The 16,768-nt window shown below is 38.4% G+C and overlaps 2 protein-coding genes across 5 annotated transcripts; one reads left to right on the top strand and one right to left on the bottom strand.

Annotated features, from left to right (window-relative positions):
• On the top strand, positions 1-5,750 carry TIMM9 (translocase of inner mitochondrial membrane 9). Of its 4 annotated transcripts, none has more exons than XM_007422452.4 (4): positions 1-269; positions 2,937-3,000; positions 3,254-3,349; positions 5,176-5,750. In XM_007422452.4, exons 2-4 carry the CDS (start codon positions 2,962-2,964, stop codon positions 5,308-5,310), a joined length of 270 nt encoding a protein of 89 aa, XP_007422514.1. In that variant the 5' UTR covers positions 1-269; positions 2,937-2,961; the 3' UTR covers positions 5,311-5,750. The 4 variants fall into 4 exon arrangements, with proteins under 4 accessions (XP_007422514.1, XP_025033467.1, XP_007422513.1 ...); XM_025177699.2 differs by having other exon boundaries at positions 1-323; XM_007422451.4 differs by having other exon boundaries at positions 10-356.
• Positions 5,751-6,278: 528 nt separating this feature from the next.
• Positions 6,279-13,780, bottom strand: TOMM20L (translocase of outer mitochondrial membrane 20 like). The gene is made up of 4 exons (XM_007422467.3): positions 13,112-13,780; positions 11,076-11,119; positions 9,301-9,382; positions 6,279-6,942 (listed from the first exon to the last, which is right to left on the bottom strand). The coding sequence occupies exons 1-4, from the start codon at positions 13,242-13,244 to the stop codon at positions 6,785-6,787; spliced, it is 417 nt and encodes a 138-aa protein (XP_007422529.2). The 5' UTR covers positions 13,245-13,780; the 3' UTR covers positions 6,279-6,784.
• Positions 13,781-16,768: the final 2,988 nt, after the last annotated feature.

Genomic DNA, 16,768 nt, shown 5'->3' with positions numbered 1-16,768 from the left:
ACTATGGTCGTTTTCCGGGTAGAAACAATTTTCCGCACAAGTGGTTCCCCCACTCACCCGCTATATTTATAGAACTATTTCGCTGTACATATCGCTTCTTGATTTGCCGCTTTTGCCAAGCGGGAGTAGGAGCAGAACAGCCTTTGTAGGCAATGGGAATGGCTAGGTGAGGGAAAGGGGACAGTTTACAGTGTCGTGCCCATTTGGTGGTTGCTAGGTAAACCTACTTGACAGCTCCGCCATCGCTGATTCGTGTCCACCAGCACGAGGTATGTAAGTGGAGGCGAGCGAGGGAGAAGCACTCGTGTTTGTCGTAAGCATAGGTGAGGAAGGAAGCGGGGGAACGAAGAATAAAAGTAAGAATTTTTAATGCGTTCAGTAGAGTTGCATCTGTTAAAAAATTGCAGTTGTCTCTTTTTACTAACACCCTGGAGAAAGTTAGTAGATAGTAAAGCTTTTTTTTTGTTTTTTTGGTATGAACAAAATTATCGCGGGCAAGCTTCGTTTGCTTCAGTTTCTGAATGTTGGACTGCAGTGATAAAAAGCGCGAGAGCTTTGTGGTTGGACTTCTGGGTTCCTCAATATGTTCTAGCGCTGCAGCGCCTCTGGGGAAAGGAAAGATTTACAAGCTTTCATCATGACCTTGACAATCCATCAAGCTGTTCCCTGGAAATCAGTGAGGTCTAGGGCTCAAGCAAGACTCTAGACCCAGGAGGCCCGGAAAGACAAGACTGACTCGGTGTCAAACTTTCTCCTTTAAAAAAATAATATAGTACTGCTTCAGACAGTTATGCCTGTATATGTTTATGTTATGCCTGTATATGTTTATTCTCTGTATAGTCCTTTTTTAGATTCGTATATAAATTATATATATTTAAAATGTTTGTAAATTATTTAAAAAATCTCAAAGACTTCACAGTAAATTTTATACAACTGTATGGCAAATAGGGTGATTAGAGAATTAGCATTATAAAGGCCATCAGCATTTGAATGTTAAAAGTGCCAGTGAAATATAACAGTACAGTGAACAAGAGACTGTCAGTGCCCTGGTTTTCCAAAATCCTGCTGGATCCACTCAAATGTCTGTCTGATCAGGCATCCTTTTCCTACAGTGGGCAAATAAATGTTTATGGAAAGCCAAAAGTTCAATGGTACCATCTCATTGTATTGTTGAAGGCTTTCACGGCCGGCATACGATGGCTGGTGTGGGTCTTCCGGGCTGTGTGGCCGTGGTCTTGAAGTTTTGTTTCCTAATGTTTCGCCAGCACCTGTGACCGGCATCTTCAGAGTGCAGGAGCACAGACAGGAGCAGTTCTCTCTGTGCCCTGGGCACAGAGGTGCTGGCGAAACGTTAGGAAACAAAACTTCAAGACCACGGCCACACAGCCCGGAAGACCCACACATACCATCTCATGTTCCTTGAGAGGTATACTGGCTCCGATATTTGATGTAATTGTGATTTTCACAGCCTTCCTCCCCTTGAATTTATCTAATCCCCCTTTATAATTGTTTAAACATGACAAACTAAATTATGTGCAAAATGTGCACTTAGTTTGATATGCATAGCTTTATACATTTATGGCTTATTATGTTTATGAATGCATTGAGTGGAGAAGAGATGCTTCATTAGCTTTTCCCTTACCTTCAGAGCTGCCATCCATGATATCATCCATGCCAAGCTCAGGAAGAGTCATATATTATAGGATCCTTTTTTTCCTAAGGGAATTTTGTGTTAGGGATAATAAAGCACATACTGTTTCCCAGACTAGTGTAGGAAACTGTTGCCTCTCAGAAAATTGGCACAAGTGTTTCCCAGAGGAAAAATATCCTGATTACTTAATAACTTCTTGTAGAAGACAAGATAAAGTTTGGTATTTGCTAAAATTCAAAACAACTGAAACAGTCCATTTCAATGGCATTGCCATCCTTACCTTATACTGGGCCCTTGAAAGAGCTGGAAGAAGTGATCAAGAGTTTACATGACTACTTTTGAGAATACATGGGCTGACAGTATATATTGTTCTGAGGCAGAAGGAAGGTATGCTATTGGAAGAATGGGGAAAATCATATCTGGTTCAATATTTCAAATTATTAGGAAATGTCCATGAAATAAAAAGAGAATTCTGTATATTGTTATGATGCTGTAATGGGTTGTCTCTAGAGTGCAGTGTGTGTTTTCTTGTGAAAGCAAATACATAAGGGCATTATGTCATCTGTTTGAAGTCACTTTAGTTTGTATAAATGGAACCTGTGTGATTAAAATACTGGAAACCCAGGTTTCAGTCCACCTCAGCCATGGATGTTTACTGATGACTTCTGGCCAGTCATTCTCAGCCTGACCTTCCTCAGAGGCTGTCATTCTTGGGAAACATTGGAGAAAGGAAGATATAAAGATTTCATAGAATCATAGAGTGGAAAGGGCCACCAAATCCAATCCTCTGCTTCACAAGCACAATTTTGATACCTGGAATCACCCTTTTTATATTGAGGATAGAAAGTTCCCAAAATTTGGCATGTTAAATGTTAGGGGAATTGAGAGACTGGATAACAGTGTGGGCTGTTGTGTCCAACCCATGCTCTGTGAGGAAATCGAAACTGAAATCTCTCTTAGAAATGGCTGGCTAGCTTCTGCTTGAATATACCCAGTAACGAAAGACCATCACATCTCTGGGTAATTGGTTCCACCACATAGCTTCTGTTTAATTACAGTAACAGAACACTGCTGGTTCAAAAGTGATGTATAAATTATAGACTGAAGAATTCACCAAATCTTTCTTTGTGAAATCTGTTTCACAGGGCAGCATTAGGATGAGTGCTCCTTTTTATTCTTTCCATGCTCTTCCTCCTTAAAAACATTAACAATCTGGCAGCAGAGTATTGAACTGAAAAATGTTTTGGAATAAATGTTGACTTAGATATCTTGCATTTTTGCATAGGTGGCAGTTGCCTGAGAATTAAATCATGGCTGGACAAATATCAGAATCAGATCAAATCAAACAGGTAAATACTGCTATCACTGAAGGATGCTTTTGAATGTTTGTATTTCCAAATGATTTGACACCTTGAATAACCTTCCCTAGAAAGCTAAGGTTAATATCTGTAACAAATACATTTATCCGTTCAAAACAAGAACATATTAGATACTGCCCAAATGCCTTTGCCCTTATGTTACTTCTCAATCTGGCCTTTGTATTTGTTTTCCTGTGAAGAATGGGCACAATCAAGGCTGAATATCTATTTGATTTGTTCACAGTTTAAGGAATTTCTTGGAACATACAACAAACTAACAGAAACCTGCTTCCTAGATTGTGTGAAAGATTTCACTAGCCGAGAAGTCAAGCCGGAAGAAGTATGTGACTTATTTTATATGTTTTGGATTGTAACTGATAAGAGGGTTAATGCCAGCTAGAAAATTGCAGTATGATCAGGGAAAGATAAATAAACTAGTGCCAAAATACCAACAATAATCAGACATTAATTGGAGCAACAAACATAAAAAGATCTCTCCTGGATCAGATTGATGATTTAACCTAATCCAGCATCCAATTTCCAATTCAATTCCAATTTATAATTCAGGCAAGCTAGATGTCCCTTCAACATCTCTATCCTCCTCCACCCCTGGAGTTGCTTAGTTTAGGCATCAGCAAGGTTACATATTAGTGAGGAGTCTAGCAGGTATTGGGCAGCTAAGACAAAAGTGGGACATAATTATCTAATTGGGGTTAGAATGAGAAGTTTGTCTCACAACCTGCAAGAGTAAATAGGAAAAGCTTGTTTGTCTAAGCAGCCTCTCTTCCAGGTGTTAATTAAAAAAATGTGAGTCAAACTCAGGTTAGATAGTATGCTGCCTGTGAATATATTCTATTTACCTATCAGTAGATGAAATCTACTGTGTGGGTAGAATGCTATTTTTCTAAGATGGATCTTTTTTCCTGCTCTCTATAGTTTCTTATATTCCCCACTTCCCTTTCCAAAGTACCAGGGGAGTACTTAACATCGTTGGCTGTATCTAATGGGAACCAGCAAAATTAGAAATCTTGCACTAATAGTGCAATGTTATGCCTCATAATTTGCCTTCTGTTACAATAAATTTAATTCTTGTTAGTAGCCATTGATACAGATCACTCCCCCAGGAATTTTTAAGTCCTTTTATTACGACCGTACAAGCTAGCAGCCATCACTATATCCAGCAGCAGGGAGCTCTCTACCAAGACCCCAAGACAACAAGTATTTTTAAGTACTGTAATTTCTTTTCCTCAATGCAAAAAAGTCATAATCCAATGCTGCATCTCATGATAAACTCCTCTTTAATTTGATTTCTTAAAGCAAAAACATATCTAGATTAAAAATTAAAAGCTAACTCATAAAGTACATTACAAAGCAACAAAACTAAATGTATTAAATAGGATTTCATCAAATTCACATTTTGCAATTACTTTATAGTTTTATTTGCTTGTAGAGGAAGATGTTGGGACTTTTTCTAGATATTACATGCTTAATGCTGACATTTTCAGATAGATTTATAGGATTTGTACTTAAATACAGGATTTTTGGCCAATATTCCCTAAATGATTAGAAACTGATAGCACAAAAGCAGTGATTGTTAAATAGACAAAGTTGCTAACAACTGATAGGTGATCCATAATGGAGATGGACATACTGACCTGTCTAAATCTCCCATTTATTTTGGCATTGGAGTAAATTTCAAAGAAAAGTTTGATATATGAAATCACTTCTTATTGTTAGATAAAAGCTAAATGTTCAGAATCCTTGATAGTGATACATCTGGGCATTTGACACTAGAAATGGAGGAAAAACATTTTAAAAATCAGTACTAGACATTAATATCTTAATGTCTTAAAATTAAGAGATGTCAATGTCTTAATTTTCATAATTTGTTTTGAAAACACTGATAGTGTTCAATTATCAGCAAGTTCAAAAGGGAAGTGTTGAGCAAGCTCTGGTATTTGCCTCTGCTTATATCTAATGTTTTATTATGTTTTAATGTAGTTTCTGTAAAGGTTTAAATATAATATAAACTGCCCTGGGATAAGAGTTTATGAAGAGTAGTACACATGTATATGTGTGTAAAAGTATACGAGCATTTTAAAATACTTTGCATATTAAAAAAAACTGAGTGACAAGTAGGTTTCTCCTGTTTTCCTTATTATACAGATGACTTGTTCAGAACACTGTTTACAAAAGTATTTAAAAATGACCCAGAGGATATCTATGAGATTTCAGGAGTACCATATTCAGCAGAATGAAGCACTGGCTGCCAAAGCAGGACTTCTCAGCCAGCCCCGCTAGAAAACAGCTGATTCCACATGAAGGAGCGCCAGCACTGACTGCACTGCATGTGAAGATACCTTGGTGTCTAATGCTGTTCTAGCAACACCTACCACCTGCACAGAATAGAAGAGCCTAAAGAATGATCCAACTGTCTCAAATTATCTGGTTTCCAGTTTGGATTGACAACAGCCATGGAGCTGATGGAGCTTTTTGTCCAAGATTGTCTTTTAATGTGTGCAGGAATAATGTTGATTCCATCTTTTCTGGAAAGATGGATTGGTTCTACATGTTATTAGGTTACAGATATGGAAAGAACACACAGCTTATTTTTTATTGTTTCTAATACTATGATTGTTCATTTTAAAACACAAGTGTGTTGTCCAAAATTATATACAAAAGTATCTAAAACAAGGTTTATTTTTTATTTAATCAAAGTAAAACAGATAAGAATTACTGTTGCTACTGAGGATTTTTTTGGAATTAGTGGTTATCAATTGTCATAAGGTCCTGCCTTAAGAAAAGCCTTGTGTGATGCTGCATTCTCACTCGTCTCTAGCATTCTGCTGGTTCACAGCTGCCTCAAATCGCTAGTAAATGGAGAGAAATATCATCTGTAGGGTAGTAATGCACTCAAACATTTAACTTTTTGATTTTCTAAAAATTTTAGTTTTCTAAGAAGATATTTATGTTCTTACACAACAAATCTTGCTTCCTACTTCCCTGGGTGCTTGCAGCTTGTCTTTCCAATGAACACCACATTCTAACTTATTTAAAGAGAATACTTTCAATGGCCTAGTGAATAGTTTAGAAGCACATGAAGTTCAACAATAAAAAGTTAAGCAATTATGAACCAGCCTAGCAACGTGAAGGGTAGATCATTGGAAACAGCATGATTTAGTTGATATAATCTGCTACACCAGGTTAACAAAATGTGGTTCTTGCATTCACATACTATGCCTAAACAAATAAATCACACTGTGGTTTAATGAGATGCCCTGGTTCATACAGCATAAAATAACAGTTCAGTTTTCACAACTTTAACCACACAGTCCCATTTTTGTTTCGACTAGCTTGTTGTGCAAGCCTGGTAATTGTGAGAAGGGAATGTTAATTTAAATGAAATTAAATATATTGCTATCTCTTAAAATCATTAGAAAAGTTCAATTCATCTTTTGCACAGAAAACTGAAGTAGCATTGAAATTTTGCCACTCCACAGAGAGAATTGGAGGCCTGAAAGAATTGCCATCTTTCTCCAGGAAAAAAAGCCAAGACCTTATGCTGATGCGTAGAAATACCTTCTTGCTGAATTCTTTTTTTTAAAAAGCTTAGCTGCTAGTTGTATGTTTGCTTCTAGGAATTAATGAATTCTAAATTCTGCAAAGTAGATAATCTTAGGGCCTTACATGAACCATAAATATAAAATGCTATTGTACATTTTAACAGCAGAGTTTTTGAAAATGATCCCACTGCATTCATTAATGTTTAAAAAGTTTAAAATATACCTACTTGAATAGTATATGGAATACTGTGCAAAAGCATTTCAAATACATAGGGAGGTAGAGTTTGCTCCAAGACTTGTATTAGTTGGTGTGGATGTGTACACACAGAAATGGCATTGATGAGGTGTTCAATGCTCTTCTTCTGTTCTCCTGTAATTGATTCATATTCCTAAAACTCAATCCATAATTCTTAAAACCAGTTCATTTATATTATATGCGCCACCAATCTGAATTCTGTATCTAACTCTAAACATTCCTTTAACCTTTTGCTGTCTACCGTGCTGCAATGTGATAAAATCATATTCCTACCTGCTATAGCAAGTGAAGCAAAGGTGGGTGAAATGACCAGCAATTATATCATCTCTGCCCGCAACCTGTACCTTAGCTTTTAAAAGTAAGTAGCCAAAGGAAAACTCTGTGTGTATATCTTGTACAACAAATTCAGGTGACAAGCTTACTACGAGCTTCCAAAGTAATAATGATCACTCAGCTAGGTGACAGCACTTGCTGACCTAGGTTGAGATCAGTCTATCATTATATTGAGATCAAATTGCTAAGGATGGTTAGCCCTGGTAAATGTTTGGATGGAGCCACCAGGATATATCAGAGCTGGGAATTCTAAATAAAATCCTGGAAGAAGGCAACAACAAATCACATCCATGTTGTAGCCAAGAAATCTACATGGGTATGTCCATGAAGTCACCAGGAGTTGAGTTTGATTTAAAAATGTTACTTAGATCAGATGGAACAATTTAGGTTCCATAGGTGTTTTATTATTTCAGAACTCTTTTCAAACAACTGTGATTAGATACAGGAGACATTATTAGTGGGAAGCAGAATGGGAGAGACACTGGTAGGTTGTTCCTAAAGTAACACTGGGTCCTTCACAGATAATTCTTGGCCATTATATTGCCTTGGTTTCAAATTCTTTCGTAACTGTTCTCACACAGTTGTTTTAGAGTAAATAACTGTTTCAACAAAACAGACCAATAATTGGGGTGAATAGTAATAACTATTTTTTGGTGAAATCAGCTGTGTGATTCTGCGCCAATTCAACAGAACTCTTCTCAGTTTTCCCTTGTGGAAAGTGGTGGTGAATTGTTGCTATAACCTGGGTACTAATGCACACATTTTGTTCCACTTGCATGCTTGCCCATGAGATCTAAGCTGAAGGGAAAATTGCTATTTTTTGTTGCTCTGTTCATTTTCTGCAGACAGTATTAACTTGTAAATTGCCTTTAAATATATCTGGCCTTTGCTCCATCTAAATGAGACAGGAGATCTAAAAGACATCTTTTTGGTTGAATATGGGATTTGGAATATGCAATGCATATGTTCTAATTCAAAGTTGTAATATGCTCTCCTGCCCTTGTCTTCCTCTTTGCCATATCAGTCACTGAAGAAGCATCCAAATACTTTTGGATCCTTGAGAGGGGAATAATGATGAACAATAAAATATATGCCCATCATAGATTTTTTTTCACAGCACATGTATAAATTCTTGACCCATACTGGATTTTTTAAAAAATGAAGTTGTGGAATACCAGTGGAATTCTGTCAATCAGGCAGAAGAAGCATAAAATTATTTCTATCTTTTTACTGTTTACCCTCCGCAATTTTTAAAATTCTGAGGCATTTTTGTTTCGTAAATTATTTCTAGGATCGGATTGTTGCAAAATATGCTGAATAAAACAATATAGATTATAATTTAGCAACTGTCCTGATGGGAAACCAGTTCTTTAGTACCTCAAACATTTTCTTTTCATAACTACTTCAAATTAAGGTACAGCTTCAAACCTATCTATATGAATAGAGGTATCATTTGGAATCACGCTAGTTCCATGAGTGAAGTCAGAGTTGTAATCTATAATGCAAGCCACTTTCAAAACAAAACAGTGACATTCTGAGTTATGACATGGCAATTCTATGGTTGCCTAAAGCAGAGATAAACCCTCTACTTTTTAATTTTTTTTATGCTTTTGAGTCAGCGTTGACTCCTGATGAGTTTCTGGACTAGTCCCTGCAGTTTTCTTGGCAATGTTTTTGGAAGTGATTTGCCACTGCCTCCTTCCTCCTAGGACTGAGAGAGAGGGACTGGTCCAAAGTCTCCCAGCTGGCTTCGTGCCTAAGGTGGGACTAGAACTCATAGTCTCCCAGTTTCTAGCCTGATGCCTTAACCACTACGCTAAACTGGCTCCAAATGTTGCTGGACTTATTCTCAACAGTACTAGGCAGCACAGCCAATGCTGGGGGTCAACAGGAGATGCAGTTTAGTAACATCTGAAAGGCCAAAGGTTCCCATGCCTGAACTAGCTTTCACATTTTGTTTTTACTGTCCAGCATTGTGGGGAAACATTGTGAAATAATAACAGCTTTATTCAACACTTAATTTTCAGAAGCAGAAACATTCAGTTCAGTTCCTGATATGTTCCCAAAGCATCCTTCATTAAAATGGATATTCTTACTATTTTGAAAATTAAATATTAACCATATTTCTCCCAACCTTACCTCTTGCCAACCAAAGCTCCCCTAGCTGTATCTCTTGCAGAAAGAACTCTTGTACTGTTGCAGAATCTTTCAGCTTGAGTAACTAAGGGTGTTACAAACATTTTTTTTAAAATGGAAATCAATTAATTAATCTAATGACAGTAAAATTAGTAGTATTTTTTAAAATCTAAAATTAAGCTTCCAGTGCTGGAAATAAATCTTGCAAAAGCACCACACTTGCAGTTCATAAATAAGCCCACTGGTTTCAGAAAAGCTTCAGTTTCTATGAATACTCCATGACTACTGGCATTTAAAAGGCACGTTATTGTTCCAATTACTATACCAGTTTTTTTTACATGCAGCAGTGTAACTCTAAATACTTAAAAGTAGATGATCTATAGAGCCAACCACCTTCATACAATATCTTCACTGGGCACAATTTGTGATACACTTATATCATAGATGTGGAGCTGAATACATACTGTATCTCTTCCCAGTTCCTCTTACTTATTTACACATTTTGGTGCCACCCATTCCAATACCTTTGGGTGGCTATATTGGAGCTCTGAGTGGCTATAAAATTCTAACATTCCACAACATTAAAACTGAATGCTAAGACTTATAAAATGTTAGAATTCTAAAAAGCCTCAGTACAGGTAGATTTAAGCCCTCTTTTAAACTGTATTGAAGGGGCCAGCCTCAGCTCCAACAATTTATCCTACAATACGGGCCCTGCTATGGCAAAAGCAAAATTTGCTTTTGATAATAAAGATGCCTGTGGCAGGATCTGCAGAAGAAAGCCCATTGAGGATCTAAGAGTGTGAGGTGACCTGAACATGAGTAGATAGCTCCTGCAAGTAATTTGGGCTTAAGATGCGATGGGGTTCAGAAAACAACTGGCAAACTAATGTAGTTGTTTTAACACAGGCATGATGGGGCACCTCCTAAAAATGCTACTTGCCAACTATGCAGCTGTACTTAAATCAGGGCCAGCTGCAATTTCTGAATTGCAACCTCATCAGCATGGCAGCTGTGAGGGATATTGGGATCTATAGTTCTGCAACATCTGGATAATTTTCCCTGTCTTTGGATTGCAGACTAAGGGAGAACTGATACTAATTTTGAATAAGGGGGATCACAGCTAATCTGATATTCATTAATTGCATGTAATTAATATCTGTGTCATCCTCAAGGAAAACTGTAACTTAATCCAATGCATGTTAATTACTTGTCTTGATCCTTGTAACATCCTTGATAAACAAATTTAGGAGACTATTCATCATTGTTTGCTTTGCCTCTCGTTTAAATAGGCAATATCTAAATGTATCTCCAAGCTATGCCAATATTCTTAAGATCTTAATACAATTTTATGAAATAAACTCAGAACCCATATATTTAAAAGCATTTTACTATGTACTTGACTGCCAACAATTCTGGGATTCTCACATTTCTAAAATAGGATTCCATTTAAAAAAAAAAAAAAAGAGTGGACTAAGTCCTATGTCCCACATCACCACATTAAATTCAGGGAAGAGTGCTAAAAGTATAATTCTTGCACCATTTCAATCATGAATGTGTAGGCATCAAAGTCAGCTCTATTTCAGCTGTCACTCAGTCTCTACTTACTGACTGTTAATCTATTGGCCTTTTCAGATTGGAACAGAAGAAAGGAAGAGCTGAGTCCTGACATTTAATGATGACTACTATTAAAATATTCAGGCAGAACTTAAATAATCTTTGTATTTTAAGGCTAGCAAGCTAAGAAATCTGCACCATTTCCAAATGTTATATTTCACCTCTGCTTCATTTTCCTTTGCTTTTTCCTGTTCTTTTCTTCTTTCTGTAAGAGTAATATGAAATATTTAGTAACTACTTTTCATAATTCAGAGCTATGAAAATATTTAAGTAAATTAGCATCGCTGTTTCTTTCCTTACTATTAATCTTCTACAAAGGCTCAATATTTAGATTTTCCATTTTTTCTTCTTCTACACAAATGTATTTCTTAAATGAACAAAGAAATGACTAGGTAGGAACCTCCTGTGATAGAAAAAAAATCTGACCCCAGTACTTGCCTGAAATTAGACTTATTAAAATTAAAGGAGGTCTGATTAAGAATTTCCCAAATCCCAAACAATATGGACTGAATATTTCAGTGGAAGAAACAAAGGTTACCAGTCCACTGCAGTCTAGGGAGACAGTTGTGATATAGATATATTTAATGACAGGACTCAGGCTGATAAAAGAGTTGTGCTGATTGTTTGGGAGAAAATAAGTCCTCTTCTTTAATTATATTGGTACCTTTCTATCTACACCATAATTACAAAAAAAGTCATTTTAGCAGTAAAGTACTTTGTAGATACAGGTGTACTGACAAACTGTTTATTCCCTCTTCCCATACTGTAAAGGGAAATATTTACTGCTGAAATACTTGCTCAGTATTGCTTCATGGGCAAAAATGTGGAATGTAAATTGTAATCATCATCATAATTAACTTTTAAAGTATAATTTCATGGGGATATAATATAATTGTTCCTATTATCTGGTACCTCTTCCTAATAAATTACTTCCCTAATTTCCCTTTTGAGATTTCTAGAGTAAAAAAGAAGTTGCTACTATAATTTGCTTGAGTAGCCATTCACATCTTCACTCTGATGGATCTCTGGAAGATAAATTGCTGAGTCTAAATCCTGCTCACATAAATGTGACAGTGAACTCTATTAATCCATGCAATGTGACCTGTATAGGATTGCAATGGGAGATTAACATGACTGGTATAGGAAGAGTTTTCTTCCTTATTTCTAATATTCATCCATGAACCATTTTAAATGTTTTATCAACAAATATAAGGGAAAGGTATAAAAGACTGAATGAGATAAAATGCTGAACTTATTTATAATACTGAAATAACATTGATCATATTACTGGATTTTTTCCCATTAGTTTAGCTTTAATCAACCAGTCAGATCTGCTTTCTTTCAGATCACTGAAAAGTAGGCTGAAATGGTAAATGGATACAGCACAGGCAGAGCACCTAAGGGAGCAAAGAGAAGAAACTGGGAGTGTTCATAGGCTACCTTGAGCTTCTGGAGGAAAGGCAGCATATAAACCACATAAATCTATACATAAAGAGACTGGGGTCTCTTCCAAGCATCTGTAGATTGGTCTAATTGGGTTATTTTGTTTGGTGTTTTGTGGACTTGTCCTGAAAAGCTGCTCCCAGCCATTGTGAGGAGAAGACAATAGTGGGCTACATGAGTAATGGCCTGAGGATGCAATTATTGCTTTATGTTATAGAGAAAGATGGTCTCAATAGAAGCAAGGACATCCTTATTTTCCAAAGACACGTTGCTAGATATGTAATTTTTTTATACAGTATATAACGGGGACAAGGGGCTGCTGTTGATCACTGCCCTGTGCCAAAGGCAAGGGAAGAGGAAGAGGAGGAGGAGGAGTTGAGTTGAGTTTATAGCGTTACTTCCACCTTTTCCTTCATTCGTTGGCGGGGCTCGACCATCCCTCCCCCGCCCCATCTCACTTCCCTTTCAAAGGTGTGAGGCTGCCTCCGTCGTCCCCGGCCAGTTCAGCCGTCCAAATAATCAGCAACGGGCTGGGGAAAGCGCGGCCAGGTTCGAAGGAAGCGCGGGGCTTCTGCAGTTTAACAAGGCCTGCAAAGGACCATTCCTGCCTACGCACAGAGGCGGGTCTCCTGGAAGAAGCTTCCCTTTTCGGACAAGCCCGGTGCTTTCCTTCCCCGCCATTTCCCGGCAAGGGAATACCCGGCCACGCCTTCTTCCCAAGGCGGGGAAAGGACCGCCCGACCGAGCCACCCACTTTCTCTCAGCTTCTGCTTGAAGTTCGGGGCGCTTCGTCGTTTTCGGTCGAAGTAGACGCAGTAGCCGAGCAAAGCCAGACCGCAGGCGCCCGCCAGCAGCCACAGCAGGGCGCGTCGCGGCCAGCATGCCATGGCGGGGGCAGTGGCCGCCGCCGTCTCCTTTTTTCTCGACCGCTGGAGCGGGCTGAGGGAGGGAAGCAGGCAGGCAGGGAGGGAGGGAGGGGGACTTCGGCGGCGCTTCTAAACGCAGAACGGCCTGGCCTTCCCTACCTCCCTCCCTCCGCGAAGAAGCTACAGTTGTGTGATCAGTGGGGGGCGGCTGGCAGACATGAGTTTCGTTAGAAGGAATTTAGCCTCAAAAAGGACCCCCCGGTCTACGAAGGCGGGGGTGGAAAGAGGCTCTTCCCTCGCCGCCTCTCTCCCCCGCCCTCGACCCAGGAGGGAGCGAGCGTGCGTTTGCGAAGAGAAAGCCTGCGCTTTCCGATGGCAGCGTCGTTTTTTGCTCATGTTCGGTTAGCGAGGTGCCAAGCAGTCGGCCCGGCCCCTGATGATTTGGTGGACAACTTTTCTCCCTCGATTTGTCTTAGCAACAACCTTACCTTGTCCAAGGGCATTTTAGGACAGTATCTTTGTGGCTCCTATCCTCTTTCCCCTCCTCCCTCGATTTTGCCAAGTCTAGGCGGTTTTTTCTAGGCTATCGGCCACTCGCATCACCTGCGCAAAGTGCCGTATGTGAGTTTCTACTGGCTGATCATGGTCTTAAGGAAATAATCAGCTTTTATTTGATCCTGTACTAATTGACTGGTTTTTCTAAAATGGAGTTTATAAATGTTAATCCGTTAATTTGAAGTTCGGTGGTTAGAGACGGGACAAAGGCCACTTGCTTGGAAGAAAATAGGCACCAATAATGGGAAATCTTTATTGAATAATCTTACCATGTTGAAACTAGGGCTTGGTCTAAATGGATTTTATGCACCCTCCTAATAATTTTTCTATTTATGTATTTGCAGCCAAAGGCTTTGTTGTCTCATACATGGGGAATTATGAGCAATTAAGTTACAACACAGAATTGCTAAATATGAGCTCCTGAAAGAGGAGCTACCTACTGAAGTAAATCCAGATATTTTTTTACCATGCTCATGGACTTTTATTGCAGCAGCTGATTAACAAAAACCAAAACTCCCACATATAAACAGAATTAGGAAAATATAACACCAAATAAAAGGTGATAGTAGAAATCTATTTTATAAACAAAACTTTAAAAAATATAATCAGATTGTTCAACATTTTCTTATTTCCTCCTTCACTGAGGAAAAAAACACTAATTCAAATGTTAACTGGCTATGCTTACTAACAATCCAACAATCCATTGTTGCAAGTCAAGTCATTTCTGGTCACTCTGCATGCAAGTCCACAATTGTAGATGTCTTGATAGATTCCAAACGCTTGGATATAGAAAAGGAGAATGTGTCCTTAACTAAAAATGGTAATTTAAAATCAGGTTAATAACCCCATGAATTTCATTATCAACAGGAAGGTAAGTAGGACTTCAGAAGCTTAAGTTGGTTTTAGGAACTGGTGTGCATTTAGAACCTTTAAAGCTTATTCGCATTCTAAAAATGGCTGCGCAGGGGAAACAGTGCATTCACAAAATGGCTGCCAAGGTTGGCGTGCCAGTCTTTGTTTCCTTCATCAGTGAAACTGGCAGGATTCCTTGCCACACTTTCTAGGCTTTCACAGTGATCCCTACTCTTTTAGCTTACTGTAGTCTTTTTCTGGGAAGATGGATACCTGTCTTCTGGGCTAGAGTTTCTTAAGAATGCCTGCCTGGCTTAGAGGTATTCTTAGAAATCTGGATAATGCAATTCAAACTGAACAGGCACTAGCAGAAACAAAGAGGTTCTGCCAGTGCTAGACAGCCTGACCCTAACCGTAGCAATTATTATTATTGTTATTATTAAACTTACATGCTGCTCGACTTCCAATGACATTGGGTGGCACACAGTAGAAGAAATTACAATAAAAGATGACAAGTGCAACAGACCAGAGGGAATGGAGGGGTCTCACTTCCCCTTGTCAAAAGCCTGGGTGAAGAGCTAGGCCTTCACTGCTCTTCTGAACAACAGCAGAGTAGGTGCTGTCAGACCTTGGGAGGAACCTCATTCCAGAGGGCAGGTGCTGCTACAGAGAAGGCATGCTTCTGTGATCCCAATAGATGGCATTGCTTAATCGAAGGAACCCAGAGCATGCTAACCTTGCAAGGTTGAAGTGGTCAGGGAGATGCTATGGAAGACAGGAATATATAGGAAGGTTCATCTACTTTTTGCTTTATTCTCCATCTCAGGTAGTAACTAAAGTGTTTGCTTTACACTCTTAGAGCAGTTGCAAATTTGTGTCAGGATCAGCTTTTTCTCTCACCTTCCCAAATTGACTTCTGCTTAACACTGAGCCTTAAGAATTCTGAAAACTTGCTCATAATTGTGGAATACAATAATCTCATTAAGAGATGTTAGTTATTCTATTAGGCCTTATTAATTAAAAAAAATCTCTTAATTGCTTATTACAACAGCCCCTTTTCCCATAAAGGAAAAATATTTTGATGCTTTTGCCTATTAATGCAACTGGAATTTATTCCAAAGGAAGGCAAGTTATATTCTCGAGTCATTTATGTCATCCTCAGAGTCCCTTCTAACCCATTATTACTAAAAACTGAGTTATTTCCCTATATTTTGAGATCGGAAATAAATACAAAGTGTAACATAGTTCATAATTTAGGGAAATCAATGTTGCAAAAAAGCCCAAACCCCAGTCCTGCCCATGTGTGATATAGTGCTACTGACTTTGTAGCCCTCAGCACCCTCAAAAATGTTGAAGTACAGGCCCTGGCCACTGAAAATTTCCCTCCCCATTCTAAGTATGATAAAATTAGTCTAAGATATTACCATATTGATGCAGTATTACTACAGTATATTGTTTGGTGCACCCGTGTGTTAAAAAAAAAGATTTTGTGCCATATATTTGTTTGAAAGTATTAATGGACAATGTATGAAAGGAAGTACATGTGACCTATTCAAAATACTGTAGGTCATTGTGATGGAGGACTTGGATGAGGAGCTTCAAGGTCATAGCGAGAAGCATCTCCTCAGCCCACAGCCTGAGCGTGTGAAAGCAGAGAGGATGAGACTGGCACCACCCTAAGGAATTCGTAGTGTTTAGTTGCAGACTGTGGGAGTTAAGAGTTAGTCTGGTGAGATTCTGTCTAGCAGGTGTAAGCTAATAAAGTAACTAAGCAATTCCAGAACCATCTTGTGGAGTTTCTTGGGCTGAACCTGACAATCATAGAGGCAGAAGGGTTTATTCTGGAAGATTTCAGTTTATGCAGCAAATAAAAAGAATGAGACCTCTAAAATGATGAAACAAGAGATAGTTCTCAAACATAATGTTGTAAGTCAGCTGGAAGAGGCTATAGCATTCATGTAAAAAAGTACCAAGTGGTATGAAAAAAGCTTCAGGTTAGGACTGGCTGTGTCTTGTAAGTTTATAAAAATGGGTGAGAACTGTAGTACTTCAAAGCCACCACACAGTAGCATGATGAAGCTAAGTGCCTCATTTCTTCTGGAACTGAAACTAGCCTGGCCAACTAGATTTTGCATTAG

This window comes from Python bivittatus, unplaced genomic scaffold, assembly GCF_059951505.1.
Source record: "Python bivittatus isolate LINGU-HERP-01145 unplaced genomic scaffold, Pbiv_v1 ctg000580_np1212, whole genome shotgun sequence".
NCBI classification, from domain to species: Eukaryota; Metazoa; Chordata; class Lepidosauria; order Squamata; family Pythonidae; genus Python; species Python bivittatus.
The sequence above is the reverse complement of the archived record's forward strand: the minus strand, read 5'-3'. Positions and strand labels throughout refer to the sequence as shown.

What these genes read in the sequence shown, in the direction of transcription:
- TIMM9 (XM_007422452.4), top strand. Translation starts at nt 2,962, where the DNA reads ATGGCTGGACAAATATCAGAATCAGATCAAATCAAACAG. An exon ending in AATCAGATCAAATCAAACAG is followed by an intron (nt 3,001 to 3,253) that starts GTAAATACTGCT and finishes ATTTGTTCACAG; the next exon opens with TTTAAGGAATTTCTTGGAAC. An exon ending in GAGAAGTCAAGCCGGAAGAA is followed by an intron (nt 3,350 to 5,175) that starts GTATGTGACTTA and finishes CTTATTATACAG; the next exon opens with ATGACTTGTTCAGAACACTG.
- TOMM20L (XM_007422467.3), bottom strand. Translation starts at nt 13,244, where the DNA reads ATGGCATGCTGGCCGCGACGCGCCCTGCTGTGGCTGCTGGCGGGCGCC. An exon ending in CAAAGGAAAATGAAGCAGAG is followed by an intron (nt 9,383 to 11,075) that starts GTGAAATATAAC and finishes TAACACCCTTAG; the next exon opens with TTACTCAAGCTGAAAGATTC. An exon ending in GGAGCTTTGGTTGGCAAGAG is followed by an intron (nt 6,943 to 9,300) that starts GTAAGGTTGGGA and finishes AATCAATTACAG; the next exon opens with GAGAACAGAAGAAGAGCATT.